Below are 15,729 nucleotides of genomic sequence, written 5' to 3'. Positions count from 1 at the left end.
ATTAAAGATGAAATATGTTAAATACAGAGAGTGGGTTACAACAACTCAAGACCTTCTAGATATATCTACGAAATAATGATATAAATACAGGCAAGTGCTAAGGGCAATAACTATTTATCTCCGACAAGTGAGAGAAGTGAGAGATCTAGAGAGAGAGAGAGCGAGAGAGAGAGAGAGATCTAGAGAGCGAGGGTGATGGGAGAGAGACGTCCTCGGATCAGTGGTGGCTCCGATGAAGGTTCGAGTAGGCGGTGGACAGCCATGGAAGACAAAACTCTAACTGAATACATTAGAATCAACGGTGAAAGACAATGGAACTGCCTTCCTCAAAATGCGGGTAAGATCGCCTAAGACCTCTTAATCTAAGTGGCATCGGGGGTTTGGGTTGGGTGGGATTTAGGTGAAGGGCCGCGGGTTTAATTCCATATTGTAAAAAAATAAATAAATAAATAACAAAACGTTTTGTTTTTTTTTTTGTTTTTTTTTATATAATTTAAGGGTACTATACCGACAACAGACATGTGTCATATGTACGTCGCGTAAAAAGATGTACTTAAAGGAAGAATACAAGCTTAGTTAGGTCAACATTTCCCACATTAGGCTTTTGTAACTAGTAATGATGAGGAAATGTAATTTAATTGTGATAATTTTCGTGCAATAAAGTTGGATTACTTACTAATAAATAAGCTTTTGATGTACTCTCAGGACTCAAGAAATCTGGGAGGAGTTGCAGGCTGCGATGGTTGAATTATCTCAAACCGGGTATTAAGAGAGGAAACATCAGTCAAAAAGAAGAGGACACCATAATTAGGCTTCACAAAAACCTGGGCAACAGGTCCTTGTCTCTTGTTTTCACACCAACGTTTGGATTAGTTGGCTAGTGGCTCCATTATATGTATATATGTACAAAGTAATTTTGTATATATGTGTAAATGTATGTATTCGAGATTGAGTCAGAGAACTAAAAATAATGAAACGTAGAAAAATTGATCCCAATCCCACCATATGACAAAAAGCAGAGTTATAAACTGAACTTTTATGTGTCTATATTATGTACTTTGGCGGTAATAGTTATGTTTATATGCGGTTGAGTTGCAGATGGTCTGTAATAGCAGGATTGCTTCCAGGGCGTACAGACAATGAAATCAAGAACTATTGGAACACAAAAATCAGCAAAAAGATCAAAGAAGATGATTGCAAGGCCGACTCTACCACTTCCAGTGATCCTAAGCCATCAATTGGTCATGAATCCTTAGAAGTGCCAAACCTCACAACGAAACAGCAATTAGGCCTCTGTGAGGTGCCACAAACAAGCCTAAACGAGAGCGATGAAACAAGTATTCCGTCACCTGAAGAAGCGCGGATGGAACTTGAGGACGACCCGGTGGCTGCACAACCCCGGGACATCTATGGGGTCGTCCATGAGCATTTTGAGACTATATTATCGCCGGTTAGGATCTGCGAGGACAAGTGGCAACTCATGCATGATGATGTTTGGATGGATTTTGAGATATGGAACACCTTTCCTGATCAACAATATTGATTTTACTCTAGCCCTATAAATATTGTGGTTCAGATATTGCTGGTTGGTTCTTGTTTTCTGGGCTTGATCTCCTCTAATTGTTATGAATGCGTTGCTTGTAAATAAAAAGAGTTATCTGCATGATGCTTTTTTTTTTTTTTTTATCAATTAAGTCGCCATACCCAAAAGATTTTTTTTTATCAATTAAGTCGCCATACCCAAAAGATTTTTTTTTATCAATTAAGTCGCCACACCCAAAAGAAAATGTATCAAGCTAAAACGACGAACATGTTTTTTGCATCATCGAACGACATATCAGCAAACGTAACTTTATACACGCTTTTATGAGCATATAATTTAAGCGAGAGCAAATTACGAGCCATAAATCCGTCAAAAAATTATAAGCTGCAAACTAGTCAGAAAACGACATATAATTACCACCGATTTCTATCATGCATTCCAGACCCAGTTTCCTTTTTTTTGCCGAGTATTAACATGAGATTACGCTGCTTACGCTATGTATTTACAAATCAAAAGCCTTAGGGTTCAAACAATTGAATCCATGTTAATTTGTTCAGAGCTTAAAAGCTTCATCGAACATTCAAAACCCTTAAGAATCATATATTCGCACTGAAGTACGGATTTCCTGCCGACAAACTGGGCACTTTGGTGTCACTTCACGTTCAACTGATATGGCACAGATATGGCAACATACTAGATGCCCGCATGGAATAAACGCAGATCGCCTTCTCCTTGTCAGGCAGATGACACACAACTGTCCATCAGGAACATCTGTCGTGTCCTCCTCCGACACAATTTGAGATTCTGAGTCATCGATAGCTGGAGGGTTTGCTCGCTGTTGTTGCCTATTGTGCCTCCATTCTTTCCATCTATTCCAGTTCCTGAAAAAAAAAAAATTGTAGGATTTACATGTTGTAGCTAAATTCTGAGAAGTGCCAACAACGTCCATGTTAACCTTCTAGTTTCCTGTCGTGTATTAGTACATACCATGCTAGCAAGTATCATCAAAATTTTCAAAATCATATCCCATTATATTTTGAAGAAAAGCAAAATGTAAATTTAACACCAATAGCAAGCAGAAAATGGGAATGAGTTGAGATCACAAGGGAAAAGTATACCTCACAAGAGCGTAGCCAAGGATTCCAATTGATAGCGAACCAAGAACGATACCGCTCACCAACAGAACTTTAGTACTAAAGGCAAGATCCACAACCATCTGATCCTTAGTCATTTCGGTACTGCAAAGGGCACAACACCAGTAATTCCACTAAAAACAGAGCACCTCGAGTGCACTATAACTGGAAATTGAGGAACAAATCGATCGATGTGAAATTTTATTATTTTTACAGCCAGACATAGCAATTCATCAGAATTAGAAAAGGCAACTGAATATTGGAACAGAAAAGTCATTTGACTATTCATATACTTATACAACTAAATATGTGTAACTTACAGAAAATAAGGAATATCCTTGCATGACTTGATCTCTGCAATTCCATTTTTAAAACTGCAAATTCCAACAGCAGTGATATCCTTTCCCAAAGGGAGAATTTTTTCTTCGTCAAGTAAACCGACCTTCAAAAAACAGAATAATAGATGATAACATCAAGACCATTTTGCAGAGCAAGTAAGAATATCGAAAATCCTAAACAGGCGTCATTCCAAGGAGAAACCTAAAGATGTTAGCAACAACAAACTTACTCCAAATTCCGAAACATACGTCTTTCCAAGGAAGGAAAGGAGAGAGCTAAAGATGTTATCAACAACAAACTTACAGGGTATTCATGACCAAAAAGTGCCTGTAGGAATGTATAAGGAGATGGATTAACAGGCTGCAACTGATGATAAACTGTTGTAAGAGGCAAGGGATGCCTTGAGCCATCCATGTTGACGACAACAAAATCCATTTGCGGCCATTTTCCAGCTTCAACAAGAATGAAAGAAACCTGCATACATGTACGACAATCAAAAGAGATAACTCCTAACTTTCATAACCAAACTCACAACACTTCTCTATCCATGAAGGAACTTTTTTTGACAAAGATCCATGAAAGCACTTGATATAAACAACGTCTGCTTCTATAGAACTCCTCTGCACTAGCATACCCATAAATTAGCAAAGGTGAGAAACAAAACACACCGTTCTTAACGAAGTGGATTCTTGTTCTCTCCAGGACCTCGCAAATATGGTCCGCAGATCAGAAGTCCATCCGAAGAAACCCTTCCATTCATTGTATATACACTACATACCATAGATGAACATAAATTTAGTCTGAAATTCATCACAGCTCAAACAGTAAGCATATAAGACCAAAATATTTACTTGAATTTATTTGTTCAATATACACTACTTACCATAGATGAACATCAATTTAATCTAAAATCCTTCATAGATCATATAAGATTTACTTTTATTTAAGATAAAAACAATTAAATATATTTCTCAGTTAAATATATACTATATACTATAGTTGAACATAAATTTATTCTGAAATCCTTCACAGATCATATAATAAGCATTATGAAGACACTCACTCGAATTTCTTACTTGCTATACACTACATGCCATAGATGAACATAAATTTAGTCCGAAATTCTTCAAAGATCAAACAATAAGCATGTAAGATCAAAATATTTACTTGAATGTTAGTTAAATATACACTACGCACAGCAAATGAACATAATTTAGTCAGAAATTCGTCACAGCTCAAAATATAATCAAAGAAAATCAAAACACTTTCTTGAATTTCCATTTCGAAGTCAAGCTGAAGAAAAGAAACCACTTTTTTCATCTAATTAGGGCTAGATATTCAAGTTATCATAATTCTATCTAATTCAGAGCAAGAAAAGGCCTTCTTGTTTCAACTTTTCGCAATGTTTATCGGCAACGAAGAAGAAACCACATACAGTTTGAGTTCTCTGAATGACGACGGCTTTATCGCCAGATTCCTGCGAGACCAAGACGTTGGGCCTAAGGCTCTTCCAGCTTCCGTCGATCGCCGATTTGGCCTCCACGGTGCCGCGAACTATCACGAGCTTGCCATCGGACGGCCGAGATTCGTTCGAACCTTCGGAGGAAGCGTCGGCGGCGAGGATTGATCGGAGATCGGAGACTTGCACGGAAGGCGCTTTGCGGAGCTTGCAGAGGGCGGAGGAGGTGGAGGTGTACTTGAGGACGGAGCGGACTGCGGCGTAGGCTAGGGCTACGCCCAAAACGGCGCCGTCGAAGGAGAGGGCGAGCTGCGAGAGGAGCGACACCACGGCTTGCTCGTTCGACGACATTGGGGCGGTTGCCGTTTCGGATTCACATAGGGCGTGGAACCTGTCGTTCGAATGAGGCGGTGGTTTTCGCGGCTGTGGAAGATGGACGAAGACAGAGACGAAGGGAAGAGGAAGTGAAACTTGAAAGGGGGTTTTGGTCAATTCACCTGTAATCTCGTTAATCGTTGTTCGCAATTTGGTGCCAAAATGTTATCTTCGCAGTTAACGCTCGCTAGTTGTTTGTCTTGTTACCGCCAAAAGAAAATTGTAAATATGAGAATAGAATAAAACAAACATAAAAATAAATCCTACCAAAAAAAAAAAAGATAAAATCCTTCAAAAAAGAAAAACAAAGATAAAATAATTGCATAAATCCATGCAAGAAAAAAAGGTTGATAAATGAAATATATATACATAATTGTATGAACATCTTAAAATTTGACGAAAATCTAAGAACTCATGAATCTACATCACCCTTGAAAATAGGAGGCGCTTGAAATTGGACATACTCTTCTAATTAGAAACTTTTCTTTTTAATAGATTCAAATATTCAATAGTTGACGTGTGACCCTATCGTGGTTGAGTTCAAATTTATTATCCTATTTTCCTGAACTATTGAATATTACGATCACGATTCTTTAATTACATTTGACTTATTATGGAAATGACATTACACAAGGAAAATTTTGAGGCGCGTTTGGAACTCGTTCTAAAATGATTTTATTTTTTGTATGAAAATGAAAATAAAAACGTTTTCAATCTCAGACATAAATTATTTTTGAAAATGCATTTGGTAGTTTTATTAAGAGAATATTTTCAGTGTAAAAAAACTCATTAATGTCTCTCTCTCTGCTTGAGAGAGGAGAAAACGAAAATAAAAAATAAAAAACGACTAAAAGTCATTTTTCATTTCTCTCTCATTTTACACTAAACCAAAACATCGTTTTCATTTCCTTTTTTTTTCTTTATTACGCCAAACGTCATTTTGAAAACGTTTTCATTTTTTCTTTCTCGAAAAATGTGAAAAACAAAACGGGATTAATTCTAAATACGGCCTTGGTTTTGCTTATTCTCCTCTGGCCTTTTAGGATTGTGGAAGTTAAAGATTTATCTATGGTTGATTGGTTTTGTTTCCTTGGGACAAAGATGGAGGTTCAAAAGCCCATCCTATTTGCAATTTTATCAAGAAAAGGAGGAATATGTTCAAGGTGTGGCCCCATTTCAGCAGTTTGGCCATATCGTTACATATATTAAATATTACTGCTCAATTTTTCTTGTTCCTTGCTCCTAGTTGGAATCTTACTTATAGATGTTCTGCCCCAACTCCATTGGAATTTAGAACCCCTCTTATTTCAGAATCCTCATGCGACTTTTCTCGGCCTTGGCCTTGTCAAGGCAACAATTTGCTTGACATTGTCACTTAAAAGTAACTTTTGTACTAATATTTTGTTTATGTTTAAGTTGTAAAGATTTATGTCTATAAACCTTTTCTTTTCTTCCCTCACAGTTTGGTCAAGCGAGCTCTAACAATGTTGTGCTTGATAATGTAAATTTAGAACCCCTATTATTTCAAAACCCTTATGCCACTTTCCTCACCCTTCGTCTTGTCAGGGCTAACAATTAGCTTGACATTATCACTTAAAGTGACTTTTGTACTAGTAATTTGTTTTGTTTATGTTTAAGTCGTAAATATTTCTGTCTACAAACTTTTTTCCCACCACAATTTGGTCAAGCAAGCTCTAACAATATTGTGCTTAATAATGTAAATTTATACATTTTCCCTGCCTCATTAAAGTTGGTTTCTTATGTCTGCCCCCACTTAAAAAGTTGTCCTTTTAATGCCTTTTTTCATTATTTAATCCGAAACCACCATGCAACTCTGCTTCCTACCCTTTTTTGTTTTCCTTTTATCTTTCTATTTTTTTTTCTCCACTATTATTATGTTTTTATGTTACAAAAAACTTGCTTCTGCCTCAAGGTTTATGTACTTCTACAACCAAGAATTGATACATCGAGATTGCAGTTTCATAGTTTTTGATTGAGTGTGAAAATTATTGGGGTACGTATGCAGTAAAAGAACACAACCTTTTCTTTCTTATAATGAACAAGTGATTTTGGGTTGGTAGATTTTCTTTGATGGATTTGTCCCCCCAATTATTGGTCTCTTACATCGTATGTCAAAACGTTTCTACAATGTTGTAAAAGAAAATTAGAGTCACCAATATATAACGCATGTGGGTTTTCCTTTTAGTGTCGTTTTTCATATAGTTTATCTTTTTGTTGCTGCTTTTGTGTTATTATTAGTTGTGTAATGTAATGTGCACGTATTGACCTGTTGTAAATATCCGAAAAGTTTATTGTTTACTAAATAATGAGAAATTTATTTATACAACCATTTAAGGACTTTTGAATTTATTTTAAAAAGTAATATGTATAAAAACCAAATTAACAAAAAAATTAAGTAGGGGCTCATTTCAAGAAAATTATTTTACTAATTAAAAATAAAATAGGAACACATAATACGAAAAATTATTCTTATAAGAATAAAGTTAGTGACAATATATTTTTAAAGAACACACAAAAATGAAAATGTAAAAAGAATTTTACAAAGAAAAATAAATAGAAAAAAAGAGGCAAGTGGAGGAGTTGTCACGTGGTAGCCCATAGAAAAGAACTTTGACTCTTTTATATATATACTACATTTATACAATTTAAGGACTTTTGAATTTATTTTAAAAAGGAATATTGTAAAAATCAATTGACAAAAAAAATTAAGTAGGGACACATTTTAAAACAATTATTTTACTAATTAAAAATAAAATAGGAACACATAATACGAAAAATCACTCTTATAAGAATAAAGTTAGTAATAATATATTTTTAAAGAACACACAAAAATTAAACTGTAAAAGGAATTTTATAAAGAAAAATAAATAGAAAAAATAAATAGAAAAAAAAGAGGCAGCTCCATAAAAAAAGCTTTTGACTGTCGCTTTCCTTCTTGTTTAAATGCGCCTGCCGTTATCTATTTCACGTCGTCTTCTTTTGTTCTCGTTCTCAAGATGTACCTGTCGTTTATTTTTCTATATTGTTTTCTCTGTTTTTTATTATTGATTTTTAAATGCGCCTGACGTTGTTTATCCTCTTTGTCGTACTGTCCTTATATTTTACTGTTGTTTCCAAAAACTGTCGTTTTCCTTTTGTCCCTTTCTTGTTGTCCTTAAATTTGCCTGCCGTTCCTTGTTGTTTATTAATAACGAGTGTATGCATGATACAGGAACAAAGCAACAAGAGCTCATAACCAAAGCCTACATGCACTAAAACGCTTTATTATTTTAATCCCAGTGACAAAGAAGATTAAACCCAAAAGTGATCAAACCCATTACAATCACTCCCCTTAAAATGTCTAACACAAAATCATGCAAGTACTAGGTAGCTAGGAACCATTTAAAACAAACGACTTTATCAATGCGTTCAAGGTATCTGGTGAATCGAGATTTGCAGCGTGTCCTGTGTCCTTTAGTATCTCCAACTTTGAATTGCCTCCCAAGTGTCTACAAAGCATAATGAACGGTGTTATATATAGACATAAGAGAAATGTTAGTATCACTCTTTCTGTCACTCTCTGTATTTATTTTGACATGTGGACTCCACTAACATGATATATTATTATTTCAACAAAAAATTAGATAGTAAAATGTCAAACAGTGAATACATACAGAGAGTTAAAAAGAGAGTGACAGAAAGAGTGATGTTAGCATTTCTCAATAGTGTTTACCAGAGTTTTGGAATTCAAAATCTAATGAATGAATTTTCTTTAAAAGGTTATTATAGTATTTCCCAGAATTTTGGAACTCAAATTCTAATGAATGAATTTTCTTTAGGAGGAAGAAGATTAATGGAAGGAGGAAATACCTGTGTAGCTGATAACCCAAGTAGAGTGGAAATACATTGTCCTTGTCACCCCAGATTAGCAGCGTTGGCTACACACGTGAACACACAAATATATATATACTTATGTATTTATGTACGTGTGTATAAATACGAAGCATAAATTCACAATTAAATGGTTATTTTCTATATGCATATGTTATTAAGAATGGTAATTATAACCAAGCCAACCTGAGGTATGATTGGAACGGTCGAATAATATGCTGATTTGTTCAACAAGTGTTCAATCAGCTCTAGTTTTTCCTTCCGGTATTGCATCATCGCCTAAAGTTAAAGCCAACAACACAAATGTAATTGATCATATATATCATCGAAGGCAGCTTCCATAAAAAAAATAATAAATTTATTTTCACCCATACCCTCTGAATTTTGGGATCATTATTGGAAACATACCAAAAAAAAAAAAAAAAGAGGTTGTACCACTATGTGTTCTTTCTGCTAGAACTTCTGTTAAAAACAAATGAAATAGACCAAGTAACCATGCTTAACCACCTATTTTTGATATGATTTGAAATACTAGCAAAGTAAGTTAAATAAGACTAATTTAAAATTTAAGAAGGGAATGCGAGTTTTAAATTTTAGGGGACAAACTAGGAATAACATCAAAATTTAGATGCAGCGATCAGATTAAGCCAAAATAATAGTAACAGATTAACTGCTCATTACCTGGACAAATTTGGTTAGAACAAAATCAGGGACCCACTTGAAAGGATCGCTCTTGTAGACCGATAGACTCACAAGGAGGCGAAGATCATTAGGAGTCTCAGGCAAAAGAATCTCCAAAGCATTCCTTCCATTCCTAATCAAAAGCTCTCTTTTCTGATCCTCTGTCCACACTATTCCACTGCTAACGATCACAACCTTTTCCACTTCCTGAGGACACATCGCAGCCATCTGATACGCCACAAATCCTCCATAGCTGATCCCGTACAAAGCGTACCGGTCTACTCCGATTCTCCGCAGCCCTTTGACGACGCATTTGGCTTGGAAAACCTCGGACCAGTCGGGCCATTTGGTGTAGGACTTGCCGAAGAACAGCAGGTCCGGTAGATGCAAGTTGAAGGCCTTTGAGAGGGGCCCCACTTGGCCTAGAAATTGCCAGATCGAATCCCCGCCGTAGCCGTGAACCATCACCAGATCAGGCTTATCAGGACGTCTCTGATCGGCGGTCCAGAAATGCATGGTGGTTCGGTCATCTAAATCAAAGGTGCGTGGAGATAGACCACAGAAACGGAAGTAGATTCCGAGGATGGTCCCGAGGAGTTTGACTAGGATTGGAAGCCCGTTGGGGGTGAATAAATCGGACAAGAATGTTTGAAGGATTGACGATATGGTCGAGGGGTAGAATAGAGGGAAACTCCGAAACATTAAGCGAGCCATGAAAAATATGGAGAACAAGTTTACTATCTGTTTACTCGTGGTAAGCATCTTTAAGCAAAACTTTAAAACGTTGCTATACATATATATATATATATATATATATATATCAGCAGCGATGTCGCTCAAACAATATCATGTCTTGTCATTTTTTCTTCACACGAGATAACTTATTCCAGAACCCCGCTTTAAAATCCTTGTTCGGTCAGTAAATTGTACCTTGTTAAGTGCTATGTGGTGATGGTAAGGAAAACGAGCCTGAAAATAGAAGATAGGAGACGAATGATACACCAATAATTTCTTTTTATTATTATTATTATTTTTTTTTTAAAATATATATGATCATATTGTAGAAAATAAAATAATTAGGTCTCACTTTATTATATCACCGTGTTACTACAAGTCGTACAATGTAAATGGCACTTTTAGAACGAGCTATGAAAAAGAAATTTCAATTTTCTATCTTAAAATCTATCTTGCTATTTATTTCTCGCTTGTTTTAGACGCAAAATTATGTATTAGAATTATGTGTCATAGTATTTTTTTTTTTTTTTTTGAAAGTGATGTTCATAATGATTGGGTTTCTATTATTTTTTGAATTGATTTCACGTGATACCTACAAAGGCAATACTGCACTGGGCTGATATGTTTTGCGTCAGAAATACACAGATAGCCCATAAATTAGTGATTTTATATTGAGGTATTGGATTTTTTTTTTTTTTTTTTTTTTTTTGCTCTTATAAAATATATTGGAGGTGGTGTATCATAGATTACCTACATTTCCTATTTCTCACGTAGTTGTGGAGTATAAAAGGATAACAGCATTATTCTTATTTCTCACTAATTGGCCAATTAGTCCTTTAAGAATAGTACTTATTGTTTAGTGGACAAGTAGTAGAACTGATATCAAATTCTCAACCAAACAAAATCCCAGAAATTAGAAAGTATCAATTTGTTCATCCAATATCATCATCTTACTTCACGCTGGTTTATTGATATTCTATTATAATATACGCCATATTGAATAAACAAATTTTTCTGGTCAAAAATAACAAGAAAAGACAGATAATGACGTTCTACCAAATTACATAACTTGTAGTAGTATCTGTTTCGACAATGCTTTTGATTCCAATGTATAATTGTAAATGGATGACAACAAATATAAATAGAACAACATACAAACCAAAAGAAACGAAAGACGCAAGATGGAAAATGCAAACCTGGCAAGGTACGTAATGCCTAAAATAAGTTGGCTTGTAGACGAGCAGTACTATAATAGTAAAGATACTAGTTCCAACTACCAAGTGTTAAGTGGAGTGGAAGTTAACGAAATAAGATTGTTACTTGTTACTCAAAAATTGGAGAACGATTTCCCTTCTTTTTTTTTATTTTTTTTTGCTTTTTTTTTTTTTTTTTTGGTTTGGCCATCAAAAAAGAAGAAGAAAAAGAATTAAGATTCGCCATCTTGAATTGTACCGTAACTCCATGACTTCTTAGGAAAAAAAAAAGAAAGTTTTAACCTTTAAGTAGTCCTTCACAAAACAGACGAAGAATGTCAACGACAACTAACTTTACAGACGACAAGAAAGGGTAATCAAAACTAGCATAGAACAACAATTAAAAAGTAGACAGCAACAAAAGAAAAGGTGACAACCATAAACAATCCCCTAAAAAAGAATACACTAAACGAGTAAACGGCCACAAAAAATAAAAAAATAAAAAACAAAGGCACAGAGTCACGGCAAACTGAAAAAGACATGAAAAATAACAAAGTATGAACGACAGGAAAGAACCGTAAGAATGAAACAATTCAGAAAAAAAAAAACAAACAGCAAATTATAAATCATAGTTTAATGTGATGAATGGCAAGGAACTAAAAACGACACCTCTAAAAACTAAAGGGGTTGTTCTTTTGCATTTTTGAGTTAGGGTGACTTGAGTGATGATCTTGAATTGAGTTTGAGTTATAACTTGAGTTGAAGTTGTAACTTGAGTTTGTGTTTGGATGTGCACATTTGAGTTATGATTTGAATTAAGAATCTTTTTGAGTTTGTGTTTGGGTGTGTCAAAATTTAAATATGTATTTAGATAGTATTTTAATAAAAACTCAATAGTGATGAAAAAATTTAATAGGGTATATGAGTGGAGTTTTATTCGTATTTTCATTGTGAATGCATAGAAAAAAAATATCATCTCAATCAGAATTAAAATGAAAAAGTTATGGTATTTTAATAATAGAAAAAAATATTGTTCATTAACTTGAGTTTGAGTTTATGAATTCGAGTTGAAAAGGATGCTTGAACTCGAGTTTAGCTCCAAACTCGAGTCCAAACTCGAGTTCAAACTCGAGTTTAAACTCGAGTTCAAAATCTGAGTTTATGAATTCGAGTTGAAAAGGATGCTTGAACTCGAGTTTAGCTCTAAACTCGAGTTCAAACTCGAGTTTAAACTCGAGTTCAAAATTAAATTTTACAAAAGAACATAAACTTAAATAAAATTATAACTCGAGTTTAAATTTTTTTTAAATTTCGTTCTCCATAGTGACATGGCCCCACGAGGAATATCTACCCCGAAATGGGTGAAAATTAGAAATAGCAATTGAAAATGAAGAAGGAGATAGGGTCAAAGAGTTGTAGCGGTTTCCGGTCCCAATTCTAATATTCATATAAAAATACGTAATTTATATATAAATATACATAATATTTACTTTTAAAACATAATTTCTTATTTTGTAGCTTTATTATTAAGATTAGGTGTGGGTATGTTTAGAATTTGGTTTGTTTTGTGTAACTATTGATTTGGATTTAAATTTTTACTCAATTTTTAGTTTAGTTTTATATAAAATTGTTATGATTTTGAAATATAATGTTATATTAAATGAGAAATAGAACGGATGTGGAGAAGGCTCTCGCAATAGAAAATCCTGGATCCCGGCTCCGTCTCTCTTTAAAGGAGGATGGGAATATTTTGACTTTGAGGGGTGGAGATGGGACATGAAATAATTCTCTGCCCCCGCCCCACATGTTGCCATCCCTAACAACAACAAAAAATTGAAAACGACAAATAACAAGAACAAATGAAATACTACACCAAATGTACCAAATGTGAAAACAACAACTAAACTTGAAAGCCATGGAAAGAACAAAAGAAAACGGCACTAAAAAGAAACGACAAACTAACGAGAATAAAGTGGAACGACAGTGAAATTAAAATGACAACAAATGTGAACCCCGATAAAAATAAATCAACGACAAGTGAAAAAAAATACCAAAATGACAAACGACCGTTATAAAGAAAAGGACACCAAATTATAAAGGACAAAAGATATGGAATAAAACGACACCAATGACAAAAGGCAACTAATGTGACGAATAACAAGAAAAGAAGAAACGACAATGAAAAGTAACATGGAAAAAAATGAGAAAACGACAACAAATGTGAAAAGACACAAAAAAACGACAACAAGAGAAAAAAAAACACCAAATTAAACAACAATCAAAGACGATCCAGAAAAGGACACCAAATTATAAATGGTAATAGGAAAACAGGTAGACTCCAATACTGTGGGAAACATCAATTTATCATACGACATTAAAATGAAACAAATGAGAAAACGACAACTGTGACAAACAACAAGACAAGATGAAACGACGCCTAGAATGTTGCGATAAGGAACTGAAACCAACACGTAATGTATAAACGATAATAGAAAAGTAAAAAAAACAACAAAAGTGCATAAGATGAAAGAAATGAAAACTGTACTAAATATAAACACGACACTAGAATGGAACGACGGCTAAAGTATACACGACGATATAAAACTTAAACGACAAACGACAGTAAATGAAACAATAACATAGGGAAAAAACGACACCAACTAAACGACAAATTAATTATTGGTTCCAAGCTAATTTGTATAGTGTCCAAATGCACGCCTTACTATAACAGTGATGCAGCTAGCATTTCCTAATTGTCAAGTGTGAACTCTCCCTAAAAGACATATAGAAATACCTTACTTCCAAAGTTTCATTCTTCCTTCGTACCATCTTTTGGAATCTTTTTATACGTACTCAAGTCCATAATAGATACTTTACCTTTCTTCTTTTTCACTTTTTGGACGGCTATCAATGACTTTCCTCATCCAATTACCAGCTTTACAGTTTGATTCCTTCACTATTTCCATCTCTTGCCCTCTTATAAATTTCCCTCACCGCAAGTTATAATTCTTCACCATCAACTTAATTAGTTCATCAATAAGAGGAAAAAAAAAAGAAAAAAAAAAAAAAGGAAAACAAACATTGAACTTTGGTGGCAAAAACAATGGCCAGCTACGCCTATAACACAAGCGAAAACTCGTCTCAGAGATCAGTGGCCATGGTACTAGCTCTAGTTTCAGCAGTGGTGCTTTCACCTTTTTACAATTACAATTTCGGCCGTAAAAACGACACAAAATGGTCCTATGAAACGAAATGGAGTTCTGGGTTTGTTCTTCCAATGGTTTTGGCCGGGCTTATAATCGCCATTAAGACGGTTTCCTCAACAAATGGAGGGTGTTCAGGCTCGTTCATTCCCTCTCCTGACCCTTCTTGGGTGCTTAGAATTGGGAGTTCTTCTTGGGGACTCGCTGGCGTTTTGCTCATGCTGATTCTTGTGCTTTCATGGCAAGATTCTGTGCAAGAATTCTTCTGGAGATAAGAGAGAAAAAAGCTCCTACTTTCAGTAGTTATTTTGTTTTGTTAGATATGAATTAGTGTATTTTATTAGATATGAATAAATAAAAAATGGCGATTAATGTACTAGCTTTAATTTCTGTGTATGTGAAATAAATATAAGTTGGTGCTAGTAATTTGAGGGCCCGTTTAGTTCGCTGATTCGAGTTTTTAATTCGAGTTGATATGTGATTTTATGTGAGAGCTTTTTACTGTAGCAAAAAAGTTAGATGTGATTGTTTGTGAGAGCTTTTTACTGTAGCAAAACTCGAATTCTAAACTCGAATCAGCGAAATGAACGGGGCCTGAGTTTTCCTAATTTGACAAATGCACAACTTTGATGAGACTGCATAACTGCATAAGCAAACTGTGGATATGTACGTTGGAATCTTAGATATCAAAAAGCTTTTAACTTTTCAACTCAGAAAATAAAAAATCAACGAAGAGAATTCCAACGCTGAAGAAATTTGAGACGACCAACAATTCACAAAAAGAAAACCAAGCTATAGAATCTGTTTTCTTTCTTTTGTTTTTTCTTTTTTTTCTTTTTTGTTTTTTTGAGTAATTGCGAATGTGATTGATTTTGTGTTCCATGATGAAAACTTCGAAAAGGTTTACAATTGTCCCTTTGGCACTAAAATCAATTTTACATAGTTGTAGAGAGTGGAAATAATGGGTTCGTCTCGGAACATAAATTTTTTTTTTTTCTGAGAAAAAAAAAAAGAAAGAAAAAAATTCAATTATTTTGGAGATGTTTAGTAAGGGAATTCATATTATGATTTGAATCATGGTTCATGATTCGCTACAGTATTTTTTCTCATAAAAAATATAGGTAAATTAAAAATAATTTTAATCTATGAACCAAACGTCTCTTTCGTGTGTCATGAT

The 15,729-nt window shown here is 34.5% G+C and overlaps 3 protein-coding genes across 3 annotated transcripts; 1 reads left to right on the top strand and 2 right to left on the bottom strand.

Moving 5' to 3' along the window:
* Nucleotides 1-54: 54 nt before the first annotated feature.
* Nucleotides 55-1,651, top strand: LOC21392902 (transcription factor WER). The gene is made up of 3 exons (XM_010088504.2): nucleotides 55-337; nucleotides 706-835; nucleotides 1,099-1,651. Exons 1-3 carry the CDS (start codon nucleotides 196-198, stop codon nucleotides 1,541-1,543), a joined length of 717 nt encoding a protein of 238 aa, XP_010086806.1. The 5' UTR covers nucleotides 55-195; the 3' UTR covers nucleotides 1,544-1,651.
* Nucleotides 1,652-1,894: 243 nt separating this feature from the next.
* On the bottom strand, nucleotides 1,895-5,044 carry LOC21392901 (E3 ubiquitin-protein ligase SPL2). The gene is made up of 6 exons (XM_010088503.2): nucleotides 4,451-5,044; nucleotides 3,684-3,785; nucleotides 3,319-3,489; nucleotides 2,997-3,118; nucleotides 2,662-2,781; nucleotides 1,895-2,424 (listed from the first exon to the last, which is right to left on the bottom strand). The coding sequence occupies exons 1-6, from the start codon at nucleotides 4,823-4,825 to the stop codon at nucleotides 2,133-2,135; spliced, it is 1,182 nt and encodes a 393-aa protein (XP_010086805.1). The 5' UTR covers nucleotides 4,826-5,044; the 3' UTR covers nucleotides 1,895-2,132.
* Nucleotides 5,045-8,022: 2,978 nt separating this feature from the next.
* Nucleotides 8,023-10,308, bottom strand: LOC21392900 (lipase 1). Its single transcript, XM_010088502.2, has 4 exons — nucleotides 9,422-10,308; nucleotides 8,927-9,019; nucleotides 8,720-8,787; nucleotides 8,023-8,358 (listed from the first exon to the last, which is right to left on the bottom strand). The coding sequence occupies exons 1-4, from the start codon at nucleotides 10,214-10,216 to the stop codon at nucleotides 8,241-8,243; spliced, it is 1,074 nt and encodes a 357-aa protein (XP_010086804.2). The 5' UTR covers nucleotides 10,217-10,308; the 3' UTR covers nucleotides 8,023-8,240.
* Between the last annotated feature and the right edge of the window lie 5,421 nt (nucleotides 10,309-15,729).

Source organism: Morus notabilis, unplaced genomic scaffold, assembly GCF_000414095.1.
Source record: "Morus notabilis unplaced genomic scaffold, ASM41409v2 Scaffold1273, whole genome shotgun sequence".
In the NCBI taxonomy this organism is placed as follows: Eukaryota; Viridiplantae; Streptophyta; class Magnoliopsida; order Rosales; family Moraceae; genus Morus; species Morus notabilis.
This window is presented reverse-complemented; position numbering and strand designations above follow the sequence as displayed.

Bases quoted from the DNA above. Each gene is read 5' to 3' on its own strand.
- LOC21392900 (XM_010088502.2), bottom strand. From the start codon at position 10,216: ATGTATAGCAACGTTTTAAAGTTTTGCTTAAAGATGCTTACCACGAGT. The intron at 8,788-8,926 runs GTTGGCTTGGTT...TCACGTGTGTAG, and splicing joins CCGTTCCAATCATACCTCAG to CCAACGCTGCTAATCTGGGG. The intron at 8,359-8,719 runs GTATTTCCTCCT...TATGCTTTGTAG, and splicing joins TTGGGTTATCAGCTACACAG to ACACTTGGGAGGCAATTCAA.
- LOC21392902 (XM_010088504.2), top strand. From the start codon at position 196: ATGGGAGAGAGACGTCCTCGGATCAGTGGTGGCTCCGATGAAGGTTCG. The intron at 338-705 runs GTAAGATCGCCT...ATGTACTCTCAG, and splicing joins CTGCCTTCCTCAAAATGCGG to GACTCAAGAAATCTGGGAGG. The intron at 836-1,098 runs GTCCTTGTCTCT...GTTGAGTTGCAG, and splicing joins CACAAAAACCTGGGCAACAG to ATGGTCTGTAATAGCAGGAT.
- LOC21392901 (XM_010088503.2), bottom strand. From the start codon at position 4,825: ATGTCGTCGAACGAGCAAGCCGTGGTGTCGCTCCTCTCGCAGCTCGCC. The intron at 2,782-2,996 runs GTAAGTTACACA...TGCCCTTTGCAG, and splicing joins AAGGATATTCCTTATTTTCT to TACCGAAATGACTAAGGATC. The intron at 2,425-2,661 runs GTATACTTTTCC...TTTTTTTTTCAG, and splicing joins CTTGGCTACGCTCTTGTGAG to GAACTGGAATAGATGGAAAG.